Raw genomic sequence first — 17,871 nt, 5'->3', positions numbered from 1 at the left:
AATTACACGCGATATATTACTCGAGACTTTCTATGCATGCACGCGTATTCGTCAAATTTTCGGAAAAATTTTTTAAAATAATTAACAGCTTCGAATGAAAATTCTCGTTCGAAAAAAACAGCAAAACTAATACTGAAAATATTTACTTTCGCGACGGGGACATTCGAATATTTAATTTACGAAACTGTTTCGTTTATTATAATTCTCTGTCTGCCCCATGGTTCACACACAAATCGCTTCCCAGAAAATTTGTTACCTTTGTTAACAGATTTATAAAATCAACCTTGCCTCTGATCCCAAATGTGGCTGCGGCTATCCTGAACAAGAGCCTAATCATATTATCTGGCAATGGCCACAGTTTCAGGTTGGCAGAAGCGAAATGATTGCTAAACTATGTTCATTAAATTTTTTAACACTTTTCTTTTCCGACCAAGTATCTCCTCGCTAATGGTCATTTTCAAATTCCTAGAGAAGCATTGTATATATACTTAATCTAAATCAGCTGCTGATTTTCTGTAATTTATAATTATCTATCGATAAGTGTATTCAGATAATCTTAATGTAGGTATATATCCTAATTGTATTACGCATTTATATGCGTTGCTAATAATCCTGTAGAGGGTTACACAAAAAAAAAAAAACTGTTTCGTTCGTTAATGAAATTGCAGCGAGACGATTCGATTAAGATTCATCTTTGAACGAATTTCTATATTTTGGTCGAAATTCGACGGATGGAATCGCGATAGGAATTCAGGCGGTGGACGATACTTCTGGAAAGAAAAGTAATCGCGAAAGACGGAAAGGTAAGAGATCGAGAAGAGCCCGACGACACAGGTAGATAAACGGCAAATTGCTCTCGGGTCAAATCTCCCAACCCGGATCTCGTTCTTTTGTAACGTCGGCCATTCACGCTCGATTTTTAAATTGTTCGTAGCTGCCTTTACGCTTTGACGTGCGTTATTCGATAACGCGTATCGTGTGTCTGAAAGAAAGATTACGTTCCCACGGAAAATCGCGGAATTTAACGAACCTCGGACTCGCGTTTTGATTTTCGCGTCTGAAAAACTGAACAATTGTATTCTTTCTCATCGAACGCCGAGAAACTGTTCGATTTAAAAAATTTTTAATTCCACTCACGATTTTCTAAAATAGAAAATAGACAGCTTTGATAGTTCCACTATTTTCAGACGTAAAATTATCATCGTGCAAAACGTGGAATCAAACGAGAAACCGATAATTTTCCGTAAATGGTATTTCGGTTATGAACTATTTTATTGATCATTGAACATACGGGGACACAGTATTTCCGTAATGCACATCCGTCAGGTAACGCGTTAAATAATTCACAGCCGATCAAATTCGTAATCTGATCAGCACGATCTATGAATCCAAAATACTTACCGAATTCGCATATTCGCCACGGTCCTCGAACCCTCCGTTTCCCAGCGCTCGCGATTGTATCCGAAGACATTTTCTCCCCGAGCTTGATCCGGCGAATTTGCCCCGATAAATCCCCGAAAATCTGGTATAAACGTTTTATCAGCTAATAACCGTGTTCCTCATAAATTCTCGAATCTCCGATATCGATGGTAAACGCCGGACTTGCGAGAAACGGGGAGGGAACGAGCATCGAACGATTTGTAGAGATTAGTTTCGGTGTGGAGCGTGAGAAATACAACGATAAGGGGGGGGGGGTGGAAAGAACCGGGAGAGAAAACAATGCCAAGTTTCGAAACGGAAAGAAGGAAAAAGGAAGGAGTCGCGAATTGGCCGCAACGGGGGAACTTTCCTTCAGGCGCCGTTATCCTCGAACGCTATGAAAAAGTCAACCATGGGAACGAATGGAGGGGGGAAGAGGTGGGGGAGATGGTGAAAGGGGACTGTCAGATGGAAATGGCAGTGAACACTCGATAAGAACGTCCCTCAGGAACCCTGTTATCCGACGGAACGTAACTGCTCGACAGGGTGTGCGTGGGTTGCCAGCGAAGAGGTTCGCTTCTTCGAAAAGAAAAACGTATTTTGCGGTATGTATACGATGTAATGCGACGGGACGATAAAACGACGGTCGGTACGAACATTCTTCAGCAAAATGCATTCGAACGAGCCAACACGCCGAATTTTTTATTCGTTGACGATCGGAAGGATTTTACGCTACGATTCCCTTTTTTAGTCTTCTTCGCGTACGCAACTATTTCAGCGTAAAATTATGAAGTTAACGATACCACTTATTTCAATACTCTTACCATCTTCTAAATCTTTACCCGCCCACATGTAATCTATGTAACGAAGTTTTAACGGTAGAACACATCGTGCAAAAATGCGACAAAATTTCTGAAATAAGGAAAGCGTTTAATATAGAAGCGACATTGGAAGAAACAGTAGGCAAACCAGAGAAGATAGAACGAACATTAAAATTTTTGAAAGAAATCGGCACCATATAATTAGTATCTCTGTAAATTATGTAGTAGTCGTTAATGACCTAAATGTTGATGCGACTATAAATAAAAAAAGAAATTATTTCAATACGTACTCGATGATTCCCTAAATGGCGAAAGAAAAATCTTTGCACGATAATTCGACAGATATCTAAATATTTGATATTACCTAAACGCGAATAATGCAAAACAAACCACACGTATTTGACCTAGATCGAACCACGGTCCGATAGGAAGTGAAACGGGTGAAATTAGTTGGTAAAACGACAACATGGGCTGCGTTTATGCGTATAAGTTTAAAACTTGTTCGGTAGCTGCTCCGACCGATGAATACTGAAGTTTAAACGCGACCGTTGCATAAATCTTTGCGCGTTTATTGCGTTTTCTGCTAGCTTTATCTCTGATGTTATCAGCGTGAAATTTCTGTGTTATTGGCAGCTTGGTGAGTTGAAGGTTTCTGGATATAAGTTGCTAGGTTATACAGTGGATTTTTGACACTATTGTGATTTGTAGTCTAAATTATTCGTCTAACAATTCCCTTTTCTGCGCCTTGGATAGTCCACATGCTCCAAGCTAGGTGCACGCCGAGCATATAGTGTTAAATGGTCTTTCCCTCGAAACGTATCCTTCCAATTTCCATCTGTTTAACATAATGCATTTTAGATGCCTCAATCTTGAATAAGAATCCTCTTCGACGCGAAACTTTTTACGATACAAATAACCCGGGAGTAACGAGCATAAAACCAGAAGGGTCAACGATGAAAGGAGACAGTGCAAGCAGAACTTTCGAACAAACAAAAATGATGCACGATTACATTAAAAGATTTAATCTAAAAAATTTTGTCCATTTCTGTGTGGTGAGATTTGTTTCGAGAGGTACATTAAAAAACACAAAAGTTATCGAGACGTCACGGACACGGAGACTTCTGATTGGTCGGAAACGAGCGCCATCCAAGTTTTGCATCCCTTATTGTAATGGAATTTCTCGACTTCCGTGAACGTCGTTTCCTCATGCGAAGTTTAGGCACTTTTAGAGCGTCGACCAATCGACAACCTTCAATTTTATGAAACTTGGATAAAGCATCGAAAAAACAAAGTTGTGGATGAATGACTTCCTTTTATCTCTAAATTACCAGTATCACACGTGCTTCGTATCACTGCTTCTAAATATTGTACTTAAAATGTTGTTGGTTAGCAAAGAAAAATATTGAACGATCGTGTCCGTGTTAATTTAATCGAATCGCCAACAGACCCGCCAGCAAGACAATGTGCTAAGTGACCACCGTGTTTGTTGTGTACAGGAAACGGTTATGTGAACTTTCGACAATGGCTGGCGTTCCGTTTTGTCGTCGCGTAAATTGAGTCTGTGATATTGTGTGTGGACAATGATAGAAAATCGAACCAGCTACGAACGATAATTTATTCCCCTTAACAAATAATCACGCGGGTGTATCCCGAATCTGGTAAAAAAAGAAAAAGAAAGGAAAACAGAATCGAGAGATAATTCATTTCGACCGAAATAAATTAAAAAGCATATTTCAGATTTATGCCTCTGTAACAACGAACGATCCGTCCGGAAGCAATTGCATTTATAAATCAAAACATCTCTCGCGAAATATTCTTTCATTTCTCCTCAGCGCGCTCGAGCGATTTCAATCAAATAACAACAGCCCCGTAAAATGGAACTTTGCTAATTTGCCGCAATTTAAGAGTGTAATTCCGCTAATAAAAGATACTCGAAACCGGCGCAAATATCGCACGTTTGGCAGTGACGAAATTTCGATATATTTTTTTTCCTGTTTTCTGTTACGCTTTTGAAATAACGCGGAATCAACGGATCGGAAAATAAATTGTCAATCAAATTCTGTCCAGCTCAGGCGCGACCAGGATTTCGCATAAACCGCGCGGGATTGAATTAAATAGTCGATTAATCGTTCCGACCGATTGTCCCCGATTTCAAAAGGATGTTGCACACGAACTTGGCGCGCTGCAAGTCGAAATATTTTCGTCGATTCAGCGGGCCAGAACGAATTCGTCATATCTCAGCCCCGGTGTACAATCAGCGACGAGCAAGGATATGCAGGAGCCGCTGTAGCGCGCGTTCACGTGTGTGTGTGTGTGGCTGTGGAAATAATGAATTCGGTCCCTTGTGATTTTCGAACGTCGAAGCAAAAGTGGTGTGTACGGTCCACGGGCTGAAACTAGAGAGGGGAAAGAAACGTAGAAAGATTAAAAGTGGACGCGATTAAAGAGCAAAGACGACAAGCGTTCGAAAGGACGCAAACGAATCCACGATAATGTATGTTCGACAGTAATTATTATACTTGGGGTTTAGTCGTCGCTTCGACCCAATTCCGGCGACAGATTTATTTAGATACAATCGATCGGCTAACCGCGATTCGTGTCTACAGTCTATTTCGATTTTATTCAAATATTTAGCGACGGTATTTCGGGCGTCGAGCTTTTTTTTTAAATACGAAACCGAATGACTAATTTTTCTTCTCTTTTTCGAAGCCTTACGAATTACTTTTAAGATCATTTTATTAACTCGAGTCTACAATTTTACACTGAGAATTAAACTCGATGTTCGTATAATTCACTTATTCATCTTATTAATATTTAAACATGCGTGAATTAAATTTGAAAACGTTTAAAATTGTTCGTACATTTTTCATAAAAATTCTCTCTCTTTTCCCCATTGTCGCGAATATCGTAAAACATTCGTTTCATTAGTTGTAATTGAATTATACCGCTTCTATCGTCGCAATACCGTTTATCCAATTAACTAAACCCCTTTGTGAAGACCACTATGCAAATTATTGCAAACATTTGCAATTATCAAAATGGGCTCGGTTGATATGGATCGAAGAAATATCGATTACGATTAAAAGAATGTGAATAACCAACAACTAAGGACAAATGTTTGCCCGATACAAGTGACATTTATTTATTTTTTAAATGTTCGATCATCAATGTGTTATTGTCTCTAATGTAAGAGAATTTTCGATCATTGCATTTTACGTTTCGTACATTGAATAACAATCGTTCAATAATTTTGTTAAGAATCGCGGGAAACGCGGAAACCCAGTACAGTAGTTTCGCAGATAAATTGGACGGTATTAATGGCGACGATATAATTTCCGGATGTTGGCCGGTGCAATACTATGTGTATAATTATAACGAAATGTTACAATGCGCCATATTGCAACAATTATCGTCAGTGGCTAATTAACAAAGGACCGAATTAAATCTTTCTATTCTGCGTTACGAGGTGTGTACGTGGCATACGGAAAATCAGAATGAATCAGTATGGAAACTAATTATCGTTAAGCGTCGACTTGAAATAACAGCCAGCGAATCGATATTTCGAACGTTTCGTTTTTCAAATTATAAATAACAGCGGTCAAAACGTTAATAAATATCCTTAACTGATATTACGGAAATTATAACAAATAATTGCCTCGGGCGATCGCTAATAATAAAATATCAAACATGTAAGTGATATTTCGCTGTCAGGCGACCATTTCGTCAAGTCGAGTGCTAAACTCGAGCTGGAAAACGGAAATTAAATTTCCAGTATTAATATTCGAGCGTTCGCGAATCTGAAATGCAAGCAATGGGAAATGATTTTTGAAAAATTTATTTCCTACGAAGTGCAGACGATAAATTTCTTAATTCTACAAATTGTTTCTCCGAGAATATCCTTTGAACGTTTCGAACAATTCTTTCGGAAGAACAATGACTACGATGACCCTTTGAGGGTGACACAAAGGATTCCAATATAGGACTTCCTATTCTTCGTCCCTCTTTCCTAATTCACTTACCTTGAAACAATACCACACCAGTTCGTTTGAAGTTACATCTTACGTATTTAGTCACTCCGCTCGATTTTATATTAAATTCCTAAAGAATATTCTTGAGGATCCAGACCTGTCGAGATTCTCTGCTCGCTTTTCTCTGACCATTGCGTTTCTGGATTTATCCGCGATCGTTCGCCGATCGCTTGGATTCGACGAGACTCGCGAAGCAAGTTTCGCTAGTTGTTTAAGAACGGTGCTGAATCGTTTAACCGATTATTTTCATCTTTTTAGAACCTGGGAGGATCCTTTGATTCGTTTCCTCTTAATGTAATTGTTACTTTCACGGAGTGCCCTTCGGGAGGAGCGCTCCGCAGGACGAAAGTGGCAGTCGAACGGAGTTAAAATTACTTCGACTTTATTTTACAGGCGAGCAAAAACAACACGAAACTTTGAATTAAAAATTGATTCGCGACCACTGATCTCAAAATCGAAACAATTTTTTTTTCGGGGTCAATATAATTTTAAAATTTATAATAATTTAACAAGCATAATATCGTTTGCTCAAACGACCTCGAAAACTAATTGCCATTAGTCTAACGAAATGTGCGCCGAATTGATCGAACAGATTAAGCGACTTTTCAGTTCCGGGATCGAGAGTCAAAATCACTCTGGTTCAGCACCGTTCCGCTAATTAATTGGAACAAGAATCCGTAAGTGGTAAAGTTGTGTGTACTCACGTCGTATTTCTCTTGAATATGCGGTCCAGCTTGAGCGATGTAGAGCGTGCTGGCGGTATCGAACACTAATTCCGGAGGCATTCTGGTCACTCTTTGTTTGGCCATTTCGTGGCAATTAAGGTATAAAGTGACCTCGGTGAGAGAAACTCTGATAACGATCTTCGACCATTTCTTTGTTAGCTTCGGCACAGTGAATTTCGCTACTTCCTCCGAATGCGAATTCTGATCGGAGTTCGTGTAAATCAACGACACGTTTTGATTGGTTCCCGGCCCGTCCTGTAACGGAGAAGTATTAATTAAATTTATAAAAAGTGAAGGTAAAAATTGTTTTTACCCACCCAGTGACTATATATACAGAGTGCTCGACCACCCTTGGGAAAAATTTTAATGGAAGACTCTGGAGGCCAAATAAGACGAAAATTATTAATAAAATTAAATTAAAAAATTTCAAATCATTCACGGAAAAATTATTTTCGGTTGCGGGGGTCAATTACAATCATTTTTGGTCAATACACATATTCCCAAAATCCTACATACTTTCGAGAAAAAAATTCTTTACCGAAAATATACCGTGTGGCCAGAAATGTTTCTATAACTTTTTAACGGAGCCTCGATCAACAAATTAGTATCCTTGATTTTCGTCTTATTTTAGCCCCTAGAATCTCCCATTAAAATTTTTCTGTATATTTTTTTGTTTACCGTATCAAAGGGTGTTCAAATTGATATAAACACCGAACGTTGAAAATCGTGGATAACGAATGGCGGAATGAACGGTGAAACGTTAAATTTGCGCGAACGATTAATTTAACGGTCCGCGAAAAAATGTTCGAAATTGGAAATTATTTCGAGATGGAAAGTGGAAGTGGACGGTATCTCCCGCGTCGGTAGATTTTTCATCGAATAACCAGCAACCAGGTCCGCTCTCGAAATTATCTCGTGATAGCGTTCGGGGTCCTCTCAAACGAAAATACCGAGGGATTCGAAAGTCGAGCTGTTTTCCCGCGGTCGTGGCACGGTGCTATCGATTCTCGTGGGGATCGAGTCCTCTCGAAACGTCGAAAACGGCGACTGCTTCTGCTGCAGAACACGTAGACGTCGTATTACCCGTGGAAACGGTGCCACGAGAAACGTGAAAGATCTCAAAGAAATTTGAAGACTCGAGAGCTGCAACAACGGCCTCGAAGGGATTGGGAAACATGAGGAAATGCTCTCCCTCCCCCTCCAACCCCCTATTGAGAAGCGTCGACTTAAAAGTCTATCGGGCTGTCGGAGCCCATTCCTTATATATCGACCGATTGTACTTGGAAATTTTTCTCGACTTTCTGATTGGCTTTATATTCAAGTCCTTGTCTTTTAGTTTTTTTCCGCGAGAGTTCCTCGCGGTTTTATGCGATGCGTCTTTCCCCGAGAATGGATCCAACGACACACGGAAACCGATACGTTAAAGGGCACGCTTCTTCGTTTTCACTCACCGTTTTCCTACGACAGCGATATTGCACGCTGCTCTGTACGAAATAATTAACGAACAAATTTATTATACGTTCGTCTAAAATTGATGTAGAATTTGTAAGCAACCTTTAGGTTTGTAATGAATGAATGCGGTTATATTATGTGACAGTTTCGATCGAAGGCATTGCCGACTATGTGTGTGTGTGTTTCGCGTGAAGTATGTATTTAGAAGTTGTTCATTTTATTAGTTAATCGTTTGTTAATAATAATTTAGTTAGTTACGTTCGAGTCAGCTTTCTGTACAAACCATTGAATTTAGATATTAAAGGGAAAATATCTTGCAAATTCTTGATTGCAAGTTGTGGCTCGCTTCGAATCAGCATCGATAATTTAATTAGCCAAGAAAGAGTAATAAATTTATGTAAAAAAGTCAAGTACAGAAATCTGGTATCGTTGGATAATAGGAGAAGTATCGTACGAGATTATCCTCTGCAATTTTTTTCTATCTTTCGGAACTATAAACTGACCCAGTTGCCAAAATCGCTCTGTATATCAGGTTCCCCGGAAAAGTTTCGACTGTGAATTTCATAACGCGCGCGAAGCATGAATCTAATTACTTCTATGCAACTCATGATACAAACAATGATTATTGTGGCACAAAATTCAACTGACCGCTCGGGGATATTGAGAAGTTAACCCTGTCAGACCGGACTGATTCCTAAATTTTCCAGCAAATCTCTAAACCGGACGTTCTCCATCTCTCCAATGAAACACGCAACGATACAGTAAAAACGGAGCTCTAATGTCATTCACTGCCGGATTAGAAACCTTGAATCACTATCTAAATGTGAAACTATAATGGAACTATCCTTTGACAGTGTAATTTTTAAACGAAATACTTATTAAATTGTTAAAATATTATAGTATATTTCGTGTAAGGAAATTATTTTATGGAGGTGTTCAAACATTCTTATTTTATATTTTTAACTATATTTTAAAGTTGCGGAGCAAGATGTGCTCGACTAATTATTTTCAGTTCTTATTTTCGTGTCATCGATTCAACAGGAAAAAGTCGAAGTCGTTTCGTTAAAAAAACAAGCACCGTTTTACCAAATAGGGGAATATAATGAAAATACAGTCCCTATCGAGGGTTCTATTTTTTCCTATATCAACGTTATCTGCCTTTCCTTTGGATAAAGCTTGTCCCAGTTTCTGGAATCAGCACGTATAATAAACTCATTCGACCGAAAATATTCCAATTTTAATCCTACAAAAAATCATCACGTTAACAACGTTTCCTGCTTTTCGGTTACACAAGTAGAATAAAATATTTATTTCGAATCGTTCAAGGCGAGTAATGATCGAAGCAGATTAATGGTTAGAGTTTGATTTTTCCAAAGAATTCCTTAAGGATTCGTACTCACCGAAATTCGAATGCCTAATTGCACAACAGTTTCGAAGGGATTGAGAACTGCAAACAGATAACTGGTTCTGAAGGACATTGGCTTCAAAGTTGCCACCAGAGTAAACTCGGCTGGCAATTTTTCCGGGAGATATAATCGATAGGGTTGTTTAACTTCGGAGCCAGGTCGGAAACCGAAAGCCGGAAATCCATCGAGAGCATCGTCGATGTACAAATTATTGTCGTCTGTCGATGCCACGGATGCCTGCAGTAAATCATAGACCAGTTCTGAAACATAAACGTGCGAGGAAAAGTGGTTAGAAAACTCCTAAAAAGTCTCTTATCGGCGAAAACTTACGATTTACTTTTAAGCAAATATAATCGTTCGAGACATTTAACTTGATATTTCAATTTTAATTGTAACAAATTCTCCAAACTGTTTCCAAATATCTTCATCAAAGATATTAGTAATTAAAAATGTTACTTGAATGATGAAAAAATGATTGTTACATATTTTGCCCAAAAGAATGGATTCAATTCGCTCCACGAAATTAAGGGGCCATTCTACCTTGTAGGCACGAAAAATACATGTTTTTTGTGATTTTTTTTTTTGCGGGCTATTAAAGAGCGATTAATTCCGTGTTTTGTAGATACATTTAATATATATTTAGCTATATTTATGAATTTTTGCAACGCATAAGATCCATTGATTACGCTGTTTTTGTTGGTCAACAAACAACAGTTTTTAGTACGTATGTAATAACGTAATAACGTAAATAGTTATCCGAAATCCAAAAACCAACGATATTCTTAATATAGATGAGTGTGGTTATAGCATGAACTAGGATCATTTCAAAAGAACAAAGAATGGCAAAATGGCAGCTATTTTACGAAAAAATACTGAATATTTTCATATATTCGGCTGCCTTTTTGTTAATAAAAGAAAAAGTATTGCAGATATCGCGATTATCCTAGTTCATGCTATAGGGAGACTAGTTCTAAAGATACTGTATAAATTTCCTGTTGATATCTTGAATAGTTTTTCTGTTATCACATACGCAGTGCCGAAAAATGTAGTTTCGAGAAAAACAGCTTTAAAGTTTCATAAAGTTGTATAACTTCGTTAGTTTTCCGAATTTCAATTTAATATTTGGTAGATATATTTTCGAGACTACATACTAAAAGACAATGCAAACAAAAATTCGATTTTTTTAATCCCACAAGGTAGAAAGGCCCCTTAATCACTATATAAAATGCGCGAAGATGCTCTAAATTTAAGTGGAAGAGCGCTATTCGTGTTTCCTACTTCTATTTCCCAGAAAATTACAAATTCTCGCAAGTAAAAGAAGGCCAAAAGTGTAGCTTGAAGCTCTAAAGTGTATGAAACTCTTTCCAGTAAGACGATTTTGGATCAACATCGTAAAAGTTGACAAATTTTACAAACAAAAGAACAGTCTCGAATATAATTAGAAATGTTCGTTTAAAACTCTTTCGCGAGCGTTCCGCGTAGCGAAGCCAACGCGGAAATTTCATTATCTGCTTAGTAGCATTACACGCCGATGAATAATTAGCATGGGCGAATTACGTTCCCCGAACAAGATTTCCTCGCGGAAACGGCGAATCGTATCCAACGAAAGCTGTAAACGCTGTAAACGAACAGTATGTTCTTGTAATTCCAAGAGATCCGGACCAAGTAATTTCCTTTCGGCGATCAAAATTTTCCGTGCAAATTGTCTACGCGCTCGCGAGAAGCAGGCGTGGGAGGGAGGAAGAGGCGTTCGCCGTTTAATTCTCGCGGAATTCAGAAATTTCATTTTCGAGGAGCGTCGCGGAAAATAAACGAAAAGCCATTTAACATTTGTATGCTGGGGGGTATCAGAATTGCTTTCTTGGCAAACGTAATCCACGGTTATAACTTAGATGTCTGGCCGCGATCGTTTCGTCGTATCGAGTTAGAAATTACAGGGCGCTTGTATCTCCCGTTTTATGCAAATTGTTGAAATTTAGTTCGGGGGGAACGGGCCCCGGCGATATATCAGCCGGATAACTATCATTCCGCGTGGTAAACCGTGAATATTATTTTAACGCGATCGTCTCCGGTCGCGTATGCCCGTCCCGTCCACGGGGCTATAATTAATTAAGGACAAACGTTGAGAACGCAGCGTTACCGCGGCGGCCCCGGGCCGAGGAAAAATGCGGACGGGAGGAAAAGTAATTCAAACTCGAAGCGAGAACTTTAATTATTTCGATGCGTGGAGACTCTAAGAGCTCACCGGGATTAACGGACGAAATCTTGATAAGGCGGTCCACGGCTGATACAATTCGGGGCACGAAAAACCGTAAAAACCTAACGCCTTCGAACCATCCGCTCCCACGAACTGGCTAGAATTATTAAATAGGGTTAAATCGAGAAAATTTTAGAGAAGTTACTTATTTTTATCGGAGATCGCCGTGAAGGAAGGCTGGTAAGAGTTCCCCTAGTACTGGAGAAGGTTTTTTTGTTTAAATCATTAAAAGAATGTAATATTTTATTATTAAAATAAAAATGATTATCGAAGTGGTTATGGAAAATGGTTATTCGCCGTGAAGGAAGGCTGGCAGAAGATTCCCTAGTAACGGACAAGGTTTTTTGTTTAAATCGTTAATAGAATATAATATTTTATTATTAAAATAAAAATGATTATCGAAGTTCCTATCAAATTCTCATTTTGGCTCCTCGATCTAACAATTTTGTGGATATAATCCTTGCTTGACTTTCCCGCGATACTAATGTCTTCTTCATACGATTTTACTTTCAATAAAGCTCGAAAAGCCTTACTGATGCCACCGCCAATATACGCAATATGCTTGACACCTGCGCGGTAAAACGTTCATGGTTATTTTTACGGATTTTAATAAAAACTTTTAAGAGCATATTTCTAAAACCACGAGATATAAGAACATCCGACAAAAATCGATTTTCCAAAGATGCTGGAATTAAAATACCTCTTGAAACGCTGTCATTTCCTTGACGTTACCTTATTAAATTTGCTGTCTTGCAAAGACATGTTTATTTTTACACGTTTCGTGTGAAATCTCTCTCCTCTCTTTAAAATGTAAAATTGTTCCACCTTATTAGTGTGACATAAAATATTACTTCCTTTTTAACAAAAGTCTATTCCCAAATATAATTAAAGAATAAAAAATATGACAGGTGTAATTGGAATATCGTAATATATTCATGTTCTTATGTCTGTTGAACTAAAACAATTTCCAACAAAATATTATTAGGATATAACAATATATTTATAAATTAAATTAGGTAATTTGTTATTCAAGCACAATAAAAACTAGATTACTTTCAAATTTTGTATAAATATAAACCGATATGACTATGATTTTTCCATTTATTCTGCACAATCGGTATATTCATGTTCTTATGTCTGTTGAACTAAAACAATTTCCAACAAAATATTATTAGGATATAACAAGATATTTATAAATTAAATTAGGTAATTTGTTATTCAAGCACAATAAAAACTAGATTACTTTCAAATTTTGTATAAATCTTAACTGATATGACTATGATTTTTCCATTTATTCTGCACAATCGGTTCATGAATTTAATCACCGCGTTATAAGTTCCTAATACTTAAACGCCTGAAATATATCAGGAAAGTGCATGATCCATTCATTTTCTATAAGTACTTACCGTTGGTACAGCGTATAGGCTGGCAGGTGATTATGATCATATATCTTTAATATATCACGGCCCCATTTCGCACGCCATGCATCATACAGATTCGAGACACTCAATATACTGTGGTTCACCGCGGCTGAAAGCTCGCTTCGATAATCGATATTTATTGTCGAAATATGAGTCGGTGCAATAAATCGCATTAAGAATCGTACGCCTATTATCGTTTCCGTGGGCCGTGCTCCGCCATTTTTCTTCGTGCGTAGATATTCATTTCATTACATTTTACACGATATATATTTCTTTACATTACTTTTCAAATATCTGTGCTGTTAATTTATAATACAGCACCTAAAAATAGGATGCCATCAATTATCGTTCATTTATTTACTTGCACCTTTCTCGAACAAGTTCCACAAGTACTTAGAAATTTTAATACGAAACACTCTTCTGTTCTCCATGGAATTATGCATATCACTGTCCTTCTTCACGAATAAAACTAAAAACGTACCTCTGTATAAATAAATATAAACATTATAGCGTGTAGGAATTGTCAAACGAATTTCAAAATCTTCAATTTCTTCGCAAACTTGCTTCGATTGTTTTATTCTTTACTCCCGAATACGGAGCTAAAAGTTCGGGGAGATGGAGTATCTTGAATTTTAAATACAAATGGCACCCTTGGAAGTTATTTCTGTCGGTCGAAACGCGGTAAAAAAAGCTGTAGGGAGATCGAAAGGGAAGACTTTAACGCTTGACAGATTCGATCAGCGAGTGTGTATTACCGGAGATTTCAACGCCTGCGTAAGGGACGATCGATGGGAACGTTCCTTGCTCGTATATTCTCCTAACACGAATCTTCGTTTCGCGCAGAAATGACAATAAAAGTCACGCTGTAAAAAGCATTAACGGCGATCGATGTCGAAAATTACTTTGTAAACATTAATACCGTAAATACGTGTCACGCGTAATTCAATGGGAATTGTTCGTTTTTAACCTATTATACTTTAGCAGGCCATAGAATCGTGTAACAAGATTTCTCCTGCTGTTACAATCGCTGCCAACAATTAATTATTCAAGTGTTTCGGAACTAACGCGATACGGAGTAATAATGTTTTCATAATGGAAATAATTTATTAGCTATTACGATTTAATATTACCAGCTCGATTTTTGTGACGTGAAGGGGGCGAAAGAAAATTTTCAATGCAGAAAAATATGGAAAACTCTTTTATTTATATTAATTTGTTCGTTGAAACATAACAGGTGTTGGAATATATTCCTGTTGCATCGTTTCAACCTTTTAATTTAAAATTCTGATAAATTAATATAAAAGAATAATGTAATGTAATTTTTATTAATATATATAAAAGAACAATGTATTTGTACAAGTACAGATATCAGAAATGGAATTTTCATTTTGAGAATCACAATTTCTCTACAAGGATCAAAAGCAACATAATTATAGTAAATTCGTCGTAATTACCTTCACGAACATCTGTAATATTTTCTACGGTGTTAAAATGTATAAAAAATCATTGTTAAAAATATAAAAGACACGGAACGCGAGCTAGAAAGCTAAGATATATGGATGATAGTGGCCTACTTCCGCCGATCGGCCAGGAAATGTTCTGAAAATATCTTTCGCGAAGGTATTATGAGAAGAAAGTATTCGTTCGAAGTATGGACGCGCAAAAAACGCCATAGTTAACGGTTCGATAAAAAGAAGGGGCTTTGTTTCGCTCGGACGAAGCCAACATTTTGTTTCAGCAAGTTTCGAGAACTCTCCCTTGGGACGAGCCTCCACCCTCGGTTCACCGAGAACCTCTTCTCTATTTATACGAATCCGCGAAACGGATTCGATTGACTTTCACAATGCAATTTACTTGTTAGAATCAACGGATTCAATTGCTTTTCAGCCCCCATAATTTCGTAAATGCGAACCCAACGCGATTTACCGCTGGACCGAAAATATTTTATACGCGCACGATGGTCGATTTAAAATTTAAAGGTGTATAAAAGTGTTATATCGTTGCAAACTTGGAACAATACAAATTCTATAGAAATATAGCGATCACGTTACGGTTTTATTTACAGTGGAAAACTGGGAGCGATTGTAGAAAATCCATAAAGATACCCTGTATTTTGATACCGTCAAAGCGACGCCAGCCCCTTAATAAACCGTTTAAATAGTTTGGTGGAAATTCCGAGGCAACAGTAGCGCCGGCAACAAGAAAAGTGGATAATGGCGAGAAGAGGTACAGACAAGGTAACCGAGCGGGAGGCAAACTTCCAAATAAAAAGCCGTATAATGCAGTAACGATCAATGTCAGGTAAGGCGATTCCGAAATAGACAGGAAAGTTTAGCGTTATCTGTTGCAAGAACTTCTCAAAGCCTCCTCGCGGGACAAACTTTTTACCCGGCAATTTTCAGAAGGGGGACTCGAGTTTCCAGCGAGTTGATCTTTCATCGTCTTACGTTTAACGCCGCTTTTTAATTCGATCGGTCGAAACGTACGCAAAAGAGGGAGACCCTCGTTGTAACCGAACGCAAACATTGATCCTTGTTCTCGATCGCGCGTCGTTTTCGGGGCTCTTTGTTCGCTGATCGATTAAAAAATCACGCGCCATCTTCTTGGCGATCGTCGTTCGACGCGTAACATTGAAAAATCGACGCGGATTTAAAAGACGTCTCCGGGCACGATCAATTTCCCCAGAAGCGAATTGCAGGGGAATCGATTGTCGGGAAACAATGCATACGAAATCACCGATTAATCCCGACTGTACGCGACGAATGAAGATAAATGGTGCATTGTGTTTGATGTAATATCCCTCTATACGTCGTTGCGAGGTTACAGTTGCCGTAATCAAACCGATGTAGTACGAGAACGAAACGTTCGCGGCTGTATCAGCGATTTATGAATGGGGAAAGTTCCAACGAAACGTTCCTTTCCTCTTCGGATCTTCGACAGGCATATTCGATATTATAACGAAATTCGAAATACGAAAATGGTTTAAAATGAGTTCGAGTCTTTTGAAATTTCAATTTTAGAGAGGTTACTCGGCCCATTAGCGCCCGGTGGAACATTTTTATCCATCTACATATTTAGTAGCCATCGCGAGGAATCGATTATCGATCAATTAGGCAACCTAGTTTGGTTGCCTTAAGAGGACTAGTCAGAAAATCGATTTTAAAAATTTTTTTTTCGAAAGTAATGCAAAGTTTCGTGACGTTGTGATGAAAAATAGGGATTTGTGTTATTGAATGTTATTAAAATAATTTTATCCATTTATGAAGACTCGAGCACGGAGTCACTTATTTTCCCATCATAAAGCATCGAATAGTTTGATAAAAATTGCACGCACAGCATTAAAATTCAGAAGTAAAAAAATTAGGTCGAAATATCCCGGGCGAGCTCTGAAATATCGTCGTTCGAGCGAACGTTTTACAAATCGTCGAACGGTCCACTTACGCGTAAAAAATACGTATCGAACCGTGGGAACGCGCGATCGAAACGACGTCGTTCGACCGTAGGAACGTACGATCGTCGACGAAATGGGAAAAAAAGGGTTTCGAAGTCCCCGGGATACATTTCCTGAATAATACGCGCGATATTCAAAATTACGGCTGGAAACAAGATACGAGTCGACGTTTTTTTTCACCCCTCTCGTACGTGCACAGGGTGCCGTAAAACTTGTCTGTCGGAATAAAATCGCGCGTACTGCGATGGAATTTTCGAAATCGTATCGCGTCGAGTCTCGCGAAGCGCGAATTTCTCCTGAGTAATATCGTAGCGACGTTTTAAACGGAGCACGGTCGAAAAAGAGAAGCGCGCGTTCGAAAAATCCAAGGATCGCCAAAACACCGGATCCGTTTTGTCTCGACGTCCCTCTCGCGTTTAATATTAAAACGTCGGCTACGAAACACCGCGGAAATTTCCAGAGACGCAACAACGGAAGAAAGGGACGAGAGTGGAGGGGGGGAGTTTCCCATCAGAACTTTGGAAAACGAAGTAACGCGTATGGAAACACAGCTACGAAGAACGGAATACGAAACTGTCGGCTGTTGTTTGTTCGTATTGTTGCGGGAAACGTCGCTGTAACCGAGATAAACTAAAGAACGATTAAAGGAACGGATCACTCAACTTCAAAAACTACGGGAAAGTTTGTCTTGTAGGAACAAGTTCCATTTTTCGTCGGTATACACGAGGAAAATTCTTTGGCGGTAAATTAGGCGAAACAACGGAACAACTTTTGTGATTGATTTTCCTACCAATTTGTTCTTTTGCAAAAAGTATAGTGAATGGTAACAAATGATGGTAATGTTAAATTATTTGTGTTCGGTTGGAATTTTGTTGAAAATAATTAACGCGC

General features: G+C 38.4%; 1 protein-coding gene across 4 annotated transcripts in view; it reads right to left on the bottom strand.

Moving 5' to 3' along the window:
- LOC122404627 (collagen alpha-1(XVIII) chain) overlaps window positions 1–17,871 on the bottom strand; it is a 313,588-nt gene that overhangs the window by 229,063 nt on the left and 66,654 nt on the right. For all 4 annotated transcript variants that reach the window (XM_043408763.1, XM_043408764.1, XM_043408765.1 and 1 more), the window contains exons 3-4: window positions 9,846–10,111; window positions 6,973–7,248 (exon numbers count right to left, since the gene is read on the bottom strand). In XM_043408763.1, the coding sequence (XP_043264698.1) occupies window positions 6,973–7,248; window positions 9,846–10,111 (542 nt within the window). The remainder of the gene's footprint in view (window positions 1–6,972; window positions 7,249–9,845; window positions 10,112–17,871) is intronic.

This window comes from Colletes gigas, unplaced genomic scaffold (genome assembly GCF_013123115.1).
Source record: "Colletes gigas isolate AHSC1104 unplaced genomic scaffold, ASM1312311v1 Colletes_gigas_Sc00003, whole genome shotgun sequence".
Taxonomy (NCBI): domain Eukaryota; kingdom Metazoa; phylum Arthropoda; class Insecta; order Hymenoptera; family Colletidae; genus Colletes; species Colletes gigas.
Note: the sequence above shows the minus strand (reverse complement) of the source record. Positions and strands in the feature narration are given on the sequence as shown.